This window comes from Scyliorhinus canicula, chromosome 16 (assembly GCF_902713615.1).
Source record: "Scyliorhinus canicula chromosome 16, sScyCan1.1, whole genome shotgun sequence".
NCBI lineage: Eukaryota > Metazoa > Chordata > Chondrichthyes > Carcharhiniformes > Scyliorhinidae > Scyliorhinus > Scyliorhinus canicula.
In genome coordinates, this window is record NC_052161.1 from 24,980,166 (window position 1) to 24,992,800 (window position 12,635).

General features: G+C 43.3%; 1 protein-coding gene across 1 annotated transcript in view; it reads right to left on the reverse strand.

Annotated features, from left to right (window-relative positions):
* Window positions 1–12,250, reverse strand: part of LOC119979699 (protein FAM160B1-like) — a 104,878-nt gene extending 92,628 nt beyond the window's left edge. The window contains exon 1 of the mRNA XM_038822250.1: window positions 11,910–12,250. Within this exon, the coding sequence (XP_038678178.1) occupies window positions 11,910–11,954 (45 nt within the window). The 5' untranslated portion in view covers window positions 11,955–12,250. The remainder of the gene's footprint in view (window positions 1–11,909) is intronic.
* Window positions 12,251–12,635: the final 385 nt, after the last annotated feature.

Sequence of the window (12,635 nt, forward strand, 5' to 3'; positions counted from 1 at the left end):
CATGTGATGCGCCTTTGGACATTTTATTACGTTGAAGGTGCTTATATAAATGAGAATTGTTGTAGTGCTGATATTACATTTTTGATTCTACTCTCTTAACTCCCACATAAAGTATTCAAAAAGTCAAAAATTCATATCCATCATTTGAAATAAATATTTAGACAATGTGCCAGTTTAATACTAAAATTGCCCTTCATTCATGTGTTAATTTTCGTTGACCGTCCAAGCTATTTTTTCCACTTTGTAACTTCTTCACTTCTGCTCAATTTAAATTGCAGTAGTTCATCTCTGTGCTGCCGTGGATTATTCTGAAGTGTTAGTGACCCAGCAAACAAGGAATCTGTCCCATTTATATACATAATAACCGAGATTCCAAAGAGTGAATTTTGAGAATGCCAACAATCAGAATTCAGCTTGGTGTACCTCACAGCCTGATTGCCGGCACAATGAAACTGTTCCTATAGGCAGTACACCAATATCTCTATGTTAACCTGTAAAAAGAGACAAAGTCTGATCGCACAAAGGACTCAAATCTTTCCTATTCGAGGTAATTTTATACCACTGCAATATTTTATTTCTGAACATAAATCGTAGTTCAATTGCTGGCTAAAAATACTTGTAGAAGCTAAATCCAAAATGTAATGTTGGAAAGAAGAAATAAGCAACACCATTGCTATGGATGTGCTTTTAATCTAAAACAAGAGACAAACAACATTCACATCCAGTCGTAGCTAACAAAACATTGTAATAGCGCAGTTCATCTTCAGCCAGTCTCCATCGGCAATAAAAGCAAATTACTGCGGATGCTGGAATCTGAAACCAAAAAGAAAATGCTGGAAAATCTCAGCAGGTCTGGCAGCATCTGGAGGGAGAGAAAAAAAGCTAATGTTTCGAGTCCAGATAACCCTTTGTCAAAGTTGAGAGACAGCTTTGACAAAGGGTCACCTGGACTCGAAACGTTAGCTCTTTTCTCTCCATCAGCAATGTTTCATTATGAATGATGCACAATTAAAGATTCATCCAGTGAACACTAGTTAGCTGCAGTAAATAGCCAATTGTAATCAAGCAAAATTAGAGTCTTGGGAGGATCACGTGATATGAGCGCGGAGCTGCTGCATTTTCATGCACTCTGGCTCTGCTCATTTTGTAATCTTTTATTGTATCCTGGTGCACATTTCATATGTGTCTTTTCTTGGGATAAATGTCTTGCGCTATGCTCCTGGATGGTGCTTTGTGAAGAGGGATGGAGATAAACTGCAGAAAATCCTTACTCAACTGGTTTATGGTCAGTATGGACCCCAGCTTGCAGTGGTATTGTTGCTGATGAGCAGGTTTTTGCCTCAGTGGTGCTCGGTGTTGCTTGGGCGCGGCGGCATGGTGTCAGTGAAGGTGCTTCATTTGTTGGAATCCTGGAGAGATCCTGAGGGGTTGTGATCACGTCTTGGCATTGGGCTTTTCGAGCAACATTTATGGTAACATTATCCTGCAACTCTTCTATAATCCTGGATGATGTCGTTGATTATTTGTTGTCTTTTCTCCTGCAAGGGTGTGCGAGGTGTGAGCACGAGGCGAGTGTCATCTGTTATCCTGATCTTGCGAAAATCATTTGTCATCATGTGTTACAATCGTTGTGGAAGGGGGTGCCTTTCTGACACCCCTTATCTTGTTAATAGTGAAGATGAGTGGAGCCAGGGTGGGCTGGTGGAGGAATTGGATGATAGGGTTAGTCCTCATGGAGATTGAGGATAGCCACCATGTTAGAACTTACCACGACAGGTTTTTTACTTTGGTATTATTTTGGATTAAAGAATCCATGCCTTTCCCCTTTGTTGGTCTGTGTGATTATGTATCCTGGTGAGGAATGGGTTCCTTCCGACACTTCCTTGAGGTTGGAGCTTTTCCTCTGGGTCTTTTTAAAGAGATACAGTACTATAATGGCAGGATATGAGTGATGGTGCAAACCGAGGTGGGTTTGGTTAACCCTTGGCTGATCTGTTAAAGAGAGATATTGTTATTAGTATCCTTCCTGTGATGGCAGACAGTGCTGGGTAATTGTTGGTTCAGGGGAGGTTCTCCTGCTCTACTGAGGAGTAGGGAATCTGTTTGTTCCCCCCTCCCAGGGTGCCCAATTGTTGGGTGTCTTGACGATTCTTCTCTCCGGCTGAAGCTGGTCATATCATCTTTTTATCTTTTCAGTATAAATGGGGCAGTGCATTGCCCTGGGTGTGGTTGGAGAGGTGCAGGTCGGGCTGGTGTGTGGGTGTTGGGGCATACTGGAGGTCCTGGGTATATTGATTCCTTTGTGCCGCGAGGTGTTGGGTTGGACCAGGTTTGCTGTTGTGGCTGATATCCTGTTGCCCCCTGGAGCTCGGGGTATCCTTTTTCGGGATGTCCTGAGAGGCTGTGTATTGCTTCTTTGGTGCATCGGTGCCAGTGGTCAAGCAGAGTCCTGTATTATGGTTGGCATCTATTGTCCCCCTGGGGGGGTTCTTTGGTTCAATGAGCAGTTTGTTCTCTTCCTCACTGATGGGTGGTCAGCATGCACTATGGAAATATGAAACCAGGGTCGGACCCTGATCCTTTGTTATCCTGCAGTTTATTTGATAGCTCGGGCTCTTTTTCCTCTCTGTCTTTCTTGAGAGGCCTTGATCATAATTTAAACATGTTGTTGCCAGTCCTCTCTGTACAAATGTATAGAATGCTGGTTCTATACTAGGCCTGAGGCTGGGGTTAAGTTGCATTGTGTGGTATAAATTCCCCTTTAGTACTGGGGTTTTCATGTATTTTCTTTTCTTCTGTAAGGGTGAGTGTAAAGAATCATAACTGGTTCCTGCATGGATACTGACACTGTTGGTGTCCGAGGAGAGGAGGCAGTGATGCGTCATTGGTGCCTTGGTACTGCTAGAGTTGAGCGAGATATATATATTGGGGAACACCATGGCATGGACAATTTATCCTCAACTCTCATGCTAATTATGAGCAGACATATCGTGGGAGGATGTGCACTATTTTATCATGTTTTCCGTGGTTTCATCCTGCTTCACTCCTGGTCTCTGGTGGGGCTTAGATGTCTAATGATTGTATCGAGCCGGTTATAATGCTGTTCTCCTCCATATTTATATGTGTTGAGCCGTTTTTCTCCTTGCTTACAGTTTATTTATTTTGTTATTTTGTTGCATTGTTTGCAAAAAATGTAAAATATTAATAAATACTTTTTTAAAAATTAGCCTCTTGATGTCCTATTTTTCCTGTTAAACATGTCACATTGTTTAGAGCAGGCTAGATATTTGAAAGATTAAATGCACTGAAGTTAATGCATGGGATTCAGTAAATTGAAAGATTAAGCTCAGTCATGAAAAAATACAGCGCATATCTGACAATACAGATTGGGAGCAGCTTCTACCTGCACTGGAATATATTTTCTAAATTAAAGGGATAAATTTGCAACAGTCAGCACTGTTCGGTCAGATTGACTAACAATCAACAGGAAACTGCTTTTGTTTCAAACTCTAGCCATATGGTTCACACAGCTATCAAAGCACAAGGTTTAAATATGCAGTACCACATTTAGAACAAATTTTAAATGCGACAATGCTGTCACCCGCTTTCTCTCCAATTCTGCATGATCTGACTCTTAATTTTCTTTCTACAACTAACTTTAATTATTCACGAGCCCTCCTGATAGAATCAGCAGGTCCTCTCCAAGCAGTCTTAAGGAATGGTACAAAATAGGCATGTTTTAACAAGGGATCTGTTAAAGCTTGTTAGCACAGAACCTATAGGAGATACAGGTTATGTCAGACTGGTAAAACATGCCAGGTTTTAGTAATGGCTCCTTATTGCAATTCAGTACAGCGTTAGTGTTAATGTTGAATGCTCAGCTGAAAATACTGTGAAAGCTTTAACAAATTCTAAAGAGTTTGTTCCCTCAAGATTTAAGCACCTCTGCAAACTGCAATTATTCTCATTGAATTAAAGGAATAGACCAGGCAGATGCAGGCAAGATGGTTCCTTTGGTTGGGGAATCTAAATCTTTTTATAACAATAATAATCTTTATTATTGTCACAAGGAAAGGCTTACATTAACACTGCAATGAGGTTACTGTGAAAATGCCCTAGTTGCCACACTGCAGCGCCTGTTCGGGTATATTGAGGGAGAATTCAGAATGTCCAATTCACCTTACAAGCACGTCTTTGGAGACTTGTGGGACGAAACCGGAGGACCCAGAGGAAACCCACGCAGACACGGGGAGAAGGTGCAGATTCCGCACAGACAGCGACCCAAGCCGGGAATCGAGCCCGGGTCCTTGGCACTGTGAAGCCACAGTGTTAACTACCGTGCTGCCTTTTAAAAAAAAAGGATGTTGTATGTTGTTTTATTTAGAACGTTGTTGATTTTTAAAAAATATTGTGGATTTTCGCAGGTGCAATTAGTCATCGCTGTCAAAAAGCAAGTGGAATTTTCAGAGCAGGTTGTTGGATGTGGATTGACCTGCAGCTTCGTCAGCGAGATAAAAGCCCTTGATCAAAAAGCTTTTTTTTCCAGCTCTGTCATTACAGAGCATCAAGCCAGGGAATAGCCTCAAGGAAATGCTGCATAATTGACATAATGCTGAACTAACACAAAAATGGTGGAGGTATGTGTCCTACTGAGTGCCCTCTTCACTTGTAATTTCTGCTGTCAATAGTTAAACGGACATAACTTTTTTGTACATAATCAGTTTTCTCAAGGAATAATCACAAGGACTTGGAGAATGAATTTGCAGTATAAGAGTCTGCGTTAGAAATTTTTAAAAAGAGCATAACTACCTCAATATCTATGAGCAAAAAAGTATTTTTTTTTCTGAAACAATTTTATGTGCAGCTCCTTTAAAACCATATAAATTAAAATAAATTTATTGAAATGAAACATTGCAATTGAAAACAATTTAAGCAGATTGATTGACAGCTAAAATTTTGTTGTGATGTTTGCAGCACCCATGTACAATCCAAAAATACAACATTCAAACTCTCAACTCCAATTTGGCATAGTATCCCTATGCAAATAATATTTTTAAATCAAGTTGCAACCTCAGCAAAGTTATTATATCCACTGCAAGTGCAGTTTGGCTCAAAGTACTCTTGTGTCGCAAGGCGGCTTGCATGCAAGCATTTAGAATGAGATCACGTCAAGGTTTTTGTCACCAATTAAAAAAACCCAACTAATTGTTTTCACTATCAGTACATGCACTCCTGATGTGGGACTGAGTCATATGGACCAAGCTCCTATATTTTGATCACTGTGCAAAGTTAGTTGATTTTAGCTGAAATGGTGCTGAGGATGTCACAAGTGGACTCAGTTTCAATGGGCAAGGTGACAGAACCAGGCAAAGGCATACATGCTGAGTGAGGGCTAAATGAGACTCTGTTGCTATCAGTAGCGCCATGCTCCAGAACAAATTATCACCCTCAGTTAAAATTTAAAGGAAGATGCATCAATATAAACAATGTGTCACAAATTATGATAAGGGCACTGCAACTTGAAACTTATAATAACATTTCAGCTGTCTATAGTTATTTTTTTATCAGGCGACAGGCTACAAGTTTTCAACTTATGAGAGCAGTTCAAAGTCTTGAATAATCTGTACAATAACCCGATTAAAGGTTAGAAAAACAGTGACAAGATACAGGAGGTAAACAGTTGAGAAACCAGAGGATTACCACAGAATGCAATACTTCAGAGACGTGTAGCTCTGTTCCTATTTTTTAATGACATATCTCTGATGCAATTCCCAAATAGCCTGGATTTTACAGTGGGGATAATGGTGATGGTACTAATGTTCACGATTATTAAACAGTATATTGGACAGCAACTTTGCGTGAGCACACATGTGCCATTTAAAACCTAAGTCACAAAGTTGCTGGCGAGTTGCCTTTCTCCTCATTATAACAAAGGGGGATTGGGGGCACAGTAGCTTCACAGCTCCAGGATCCCACACTCAAATCCCGGCTTGGGTCACTGTCTGCACGTTCTCCCAGTGGCTGCATGGGTTTCCTTGGGTGTTCCGGTTTCCCCCCCACAGTCCAAAGATGTGCAGGTTAGGTTGATCGGCCATGCTAACTTGCCCTTCGCGTCCAAAAAAGGTTAGGTGGGGTGCTCTTTCTAAGGGCATGTGCAGACTCGAATGGTCTCCTTCTGCACTGTAAATTCTTTGATTCTATGATTATAGAACATAGAACAGTACAGGCCCTTCGGCCCACGATGTTGTGCCGACCATTTATCCTAATCTAAGATCAACCTAACCTACACCCCTTCAATTTACTGCTGTCCTTTGTGCCTGTCCAAGAGTCGCTTAAATGTCCCTAATGACTCTGACTCCACCACCAACGCTGGCAGTGCATTTCACACACCCACCACTTTCTGTGTAAAGAACCTACCTCTGACACCTCCCCTATAACGTCCTCCAATCACCTTAAAATTATGTTCCCTCGTGATAGCCATTTCCACCCTGGGGTAAAGTCTCCGACTATCCACTCTATCCATGCCTCTCATCGCCTTGTACACCTCTATTAAGTCACCTCTCTTCCTTCTTCGCTCCAGTGAAAAAAGCCCTAGCTCTCTCAACCTTTCTTCATAAGACATGTCCTCCAGTCCACGCAGCATCCTGGTAAATCTCCTCTGTACCCTCTCCAAAGCATCCACATCCTTCCTATGAGGCGACGAGAACTGGACATAATATTCCAAGAGTGGTCTAACTAGGGTTTTATAAAGCTGCAGCAAAACCTCGTGGCTCTTAAACTCAATCCGCCTGTTAATGACAGCCAACACACCATACGCCTTCTTAACAACACTATCAACCTGGGTGCCAACTTTGAGGGATCTATGTATGTGGACCTCAAGATCCCTTTGTTCCTCCACACGTCCAAGAATCCTGCCTTTAACCCTGTATTCAGCATTCAAATTCGACCTTCCAAAATGAATCACTTCACATTTATCTAGGTTGAACTCCATCTGCCAGTTCTCAGTCCAGTTCTGCATCCTGTCAATGTCCTGTTGTAACCTGCAACAACCCTCAACACTATCTACAACTCCCCCAACCTTCGTGTCATTGGCAAACTTACTAACCCACCCTTCCACTTCCTCATCCAAGTCATTTATGAAAACCACAAAGAGCAGAGGTCCCAGAACAGATCCCTGCGGGTCATCACTGGTCACCGACCAGGTGGAATACTTTCCATCCACTACCACTCGCTGTCTTCTTTTGGCCAGCCAATTCTGAATCCAGACAGCCAATTTCCCTGTATCCCATGCCCCCTAACTTTCTGAATGAGCCTACCATGGGGAACCTTATCAAATACCTTACTGAAATCCATATACACCGCATCCACTGCCCAACCTTCATCAATGTGTCTCGTCACATCCTCAAAGAATTCAATGGTGATGATCTTTAATCAAACTATGTTTTTCTAAATAATCATAACTCCTATCTCTCAGAATCCTTTCCAATATTTTGCTCATCACAGACGTACGACTGATGGGTCTGTACCTTATTGAGACTCGGGAGTTGAAATACATGTATTTATACAACTGTTGCCCACTAGATTTACCAGAAAAGGTTAAGGCGGGCAGCACGGTGGCCTAGTGGTTAGCACAACCGCCTCACGGCGCTGAGGTCCCAGGTTCGATCCCGGCTCTGGGTCACTGTCCGTGTGGAGCTTGCACATTCTCACCGTGTCTGCGTGGGTTTCGCCCCCACAACCCAAAAATGTGCAGAGTAGGTGGATTGGCCACGCTAAAGTGCCCATTAATTGGAAAAAATAATTGGGTAATCTAAATTTAAAAAAAAAAGAAAAGGTTAAGGCTTGTCCGCACAAGTGTAAGTGAACGTTTAGCAACGTAATCAGTCATAATTACTTCCAACCCACCTCTCTGGCACTGAGACTTTACTTTTAAAGAACATAAGCTTGTATTTTTTGAGACAGACCCTACTTGAAAAGGGAAACTAAAACTGACCTGCCCAGCTTCTAAAGAAACTAAGACTGAAACAGTGATTGGAAACTAAAACTTTTAGTGAAACTGAACCTGGTTGAAAGCATGTAAAAATATACAGAGCTGACTTTGAGCTGAGTAGCAGATGATGATCCGAGTGATGTAGTAGAGGCAAGTTCAAGAAAGATCTAGATCCAGAAGATGAGACTAAGCGAAGATATAGTTGCAGCAGCTGTTTCTGTTACTAGATAACATTGGATCTACACCATCCAGATCCAGTTGAGGAGAATCTTCAAATATGTACCATTTTTGGTGAAGAGAGTGCCTCTGGAACTCAGATTAGTTGTGCATTGCTGTCAGTTGGGGGATCAGGCTAGCTCCTCGGACAGGAGCTGAAATTCTTTGGGAGGAAGACAACATTTTGAAGGACTTTGTCATTGAAATTGAAGACCTATATACAGAGTCAACTACTGAGCCAATTCAGAAGATCTGTAGGAGTTGTATCTGCTATTTAATGTGTAATTTATACTTCATAATCTGCTGCAATTTGCCTCTTAACTCATGTTTTAACTTACATTGATGCTGGGTTTGAGAGTATAGGAGGTTACTCAACATTTAGTATTTACACATAGAACATACAGTGCAGAAGGAGGCTATTTGGCCCATCGAGTCTACACCGACCCACTTAAACCCTCACTTCCACCCTATCCTCGTAACCCCTCCTAAACTTTTTTGGTCACTGAGGGCAATTTATCATCCACCTAACTTGCACGTTTTTGGACCGTGGGAGGAAACCGGAGCACACGGAGGAAACCCACGGAGACACGGGGAGAATATGCAAACTCCACACAGACAGTGGCCTAGCAGGAAATTGAACCTGGGACCCTGTCGCTGTGAAGCCACAGTGCTAATCACTTGTGCTACCGTGCTTCCCATTACTTTGTTTGACTCTTGTATAGTAAAAATAAATCTGTTTTAAACTGTGGAATCCTGTGGTTTCATTCTTTCGCAAACAAAAAGGAGAAATCCAAAATCCCAATTAGGAAAAAAAGTTACTGGTCTTTACCTAGATCATAATACTACACTTTAAAAGTATTCAAGTGTCTGTAAATTGCTTTGAGACACCTGAAAAGCGCTATAAAAATTATTTATTTTCATAAGATTATATTGAGTGAAACAACCACAATATTTTTCTTTCAGCAACTAATACTGTCCTTCTGAAATTAGGACTCAGGGTCCTAATGTCAATGTTGGCAAAGCGTATATCACACTGAAAAATTGGCATGGTAGTGTGGCTCACCTATTCCTCTCGTGAGGCACCCCATCATGACATCCAAGTCCCAATGTCAGTTTCTCAAAGAAAAACTGTGCTATTGTTTGGAAAATATATTTGAAAAACAAGTACACAGCAACAGAATAACACAGCCGGCAAGTTCAGAAAAATACAGAATCCTGATGACAAAGGGGGGAATAAATCTTATGATTTTCTAGACTTCTACCCAGAGTCCTCAGTTTGACTTAATATAACAAAACAATCAGATGTTTCTGAACATATACCTTTTAAAAGCTGAAATACTTGCCCATAAAATGTACTTACTGCACAAGTGCCAGGCAATGACCATCTCCAATAAGAGAATCTAATCATCACCCATGACATTCAGCAGCATTACCATCATTAAATCCCCCACCCTCCCCGACCTGGGGGCGACCATTGACCAGAAATTCAACTGGACTAGCCATTTAAATACTGTGGCAACAAGAGCAGGTCAGAGGCTAAGGGTCCTGCAGCAAGTAACTCACCTCCTGACTCCCCAAAACCTGTCCATCATATAGAAGGTGCAAGTTAGGAGTGTGATGGAATACTCTCCACTTTCCTGAATGAGTGCAACTCCAACAACACCCAAGAAGTTCAACACTATCCAGGACAAAGCAGCCCGTTTGAATGGCACCCCTTCCACAAACATTCACTCCCTCTACCACTGACGCACAGTAGCAGCAGTGTGTACCATCCACAAGATGTACTGCAGGAATTCACCAAGGCTCCTTAGGCAGCACCTTCCAAACCCATGACCACTACCATCTAGGTGGACAAGGACAGCTGATACCTCGGAACACCACCACCTCCAGTTCATTCACCATCCTGACTTTAAAATATATCATTGTTCCTTCACCGTTGCTGGGTCAAAATCCTGTAACTCCCTTCCCTAACAGCACTGTGGGTGTACCTACATTCAAGAAACTGCAGCAGCTCAAGAAGGCAGTACAGCTAGGGATGGGCAATAAATGCTTGTCTAACCAGTGTCACCCACATCCCACAAATAAAGTTAGAAGAAACATGCCCTTTCAGTGCAAGATAAGCATTAGGTCAGCTAAACATTGAAGGTGTGATTATGCCATATGTTATCTTTACTTGATTTGTCCACAATCTCAATAACCTCTAGAACAATCTCCCAGGTTTTCTCAAACTCTCAGTTCCCCTGATTCCGGATTCTTCAACTTTCCACATCCCCGAGTCCTACTCACCATCTCAACTCCATGTGTAGAAATCTGTCCATAAATCCTCCCTCTCCATTTCCCTACATCTCTTAAACACACCTCTCTGACCAACGTTCAGTCAACCTTCCTAATATCTACTTCCTAATTTAGTGAATATGCCTCTGTGAAGCACCTGGAGCATTTTTCTATGTTAAAGGCACCAGATAAACACAAGTGATAGCTATCGTAACCTACACCAACACAAAACTTGAATTTACTGCAGTTCAAATATTCCAATATTACATATTAAAAAGCAAGACTGTAACTGCTACAACACATAAAACATCTGAATAAAACACTTTTCCATAACTCCAAATATCTACAGACAAAGAGCACTTTCCTATGTTACTTATTGTTGACAGTAACAGATCTTGGAGCAGTTTGTATGGCACAAGTGAGGGGAAAAGCAGACAATGAGTAAGAGAAAAATATGAGTGGGACCTGTTAAGACCAAAACACAGTTTAAATTCACTGGCTTCACTTTCAAATCTTGTGACACATACATTTAATTTCCCCCCACAATGTGTTAGTGTGCTGTAGCACATTGCAAGCAGTGCATAAATATATGGGCTTTTCAAAAGACACTGATTATCTGATAATGCATTTAGTCTATTTACACCTTTTGTTGAACATATTATATGTCTACGTCTGCAAATGCTCAACCATGGCGTGCTGGATTCAAATAAATCTCCACTTTGTGGTGCATTGCCCCCCTTTTGCACATATACAAAACAGGTAGAAATAAAGCAAAATAACTGATCGGGATTATGCTGGAGCGTGCTTTGGGAGGACAAGTGTTTTTTTTTTGCCTGAATATCATTGCCATTCCTCCGGCTGCTGGATTTTGCCATAACCCAAACAAAAGCATCTCCTGCACACAATGAAAGGGGGGGGGGGGGGGGGGGGGGGCAGTGCAGAAGTAAACCCAGCCTCAGGAATAACAGCTGCTTCCAGGATAACAACACTGAAGCAGTCGCAGTCCGGTTTACTGCTGCGGGAGGGACTGACTTGCCCCAGGATACAATCACTGGAATGTCACACAAAGTGGACGAGGAGGCGAAGTCCAAGATAAGAGGGGGGGGGGGGAAGATGGGGGGACACCTCCCAAAATAAAATCAATTGACCTCAGGACCTGATCTCCCCCTCCTCCTCCTCCTCTCTGCCCCCACCACCAGGAATGTAAACAAATAAACGAATGCAATTTGATTCTATTCCATTTAATAACACTAATTGACTGCCAGCCCAGCTTCTATTTAATTGCATAATCTAGGCCTCTGTGGGATCCCCGGTGTAAAGTGGAAGGCAGCGGGCCGGGTTGGGTGTGGGTTCCGGGCAGGTTGATGTCTCCCCCCCTCCCCACCCCACAAAGCCCAGCCCAGCCCGGGAGAGGGAGTTCGGTACTCACCGCCTCCACCGCCTGCTGCAGGATGTTGGTGAATTTGGTGAACATCTTGGCCTTGGACTCGCGGATCTCCCGGCGGATCTTCTCCTTCGATTCCTCAATCTTCTTCCTGGTTCGATCCAGCCTGGCTGTTCATGCGGCCCACCCCCCGACTTCACACACAATGAAATAACACCGGGGGTGGTGGTGGAGAGAGAACAAAACCAAACAAAATCGATTTAAATTACACAGACGAGGACAGACACCGGGGGGGGGGGGGGGGGAGACAGGGACGCGGACAGCAGACACCCAAACACAACACACAACCGACACCGTGGCACCGCCGACACTGACTGCTGGTCCAAGCGGCAGCGCGCTCCTCCCGGCACCAGGGGGCGACCGCAGCCTGCGCCCTCTTACTCACTGGCTCATAATGCGATCATCCCGGCGTCAGAGGGCGCACAAGCGCACAGTCTGTATTGCCTGGCTCACGGCCTGATAACGCGGTCGCCCTCTCAGCGCCCGCCCGGGAGCGCTGAAGTGGTCATCCCATCACCAGGGGGCGGTGAAGTGGTCTTCCCATCACCAGGGGGCGGTGAAGAACATGGCCCGTAGGATCTGATAGGTAACCTTTGCCATCACCCCCCCCCCCCCCCCCTAGAGGGCAGTACCATGTAGGGGCAGAAGTAGGCCATTCAGCCCCTTCAAACCTGCTCTCCCATTTAATAAGATCATGGCTGATCTGTTTGT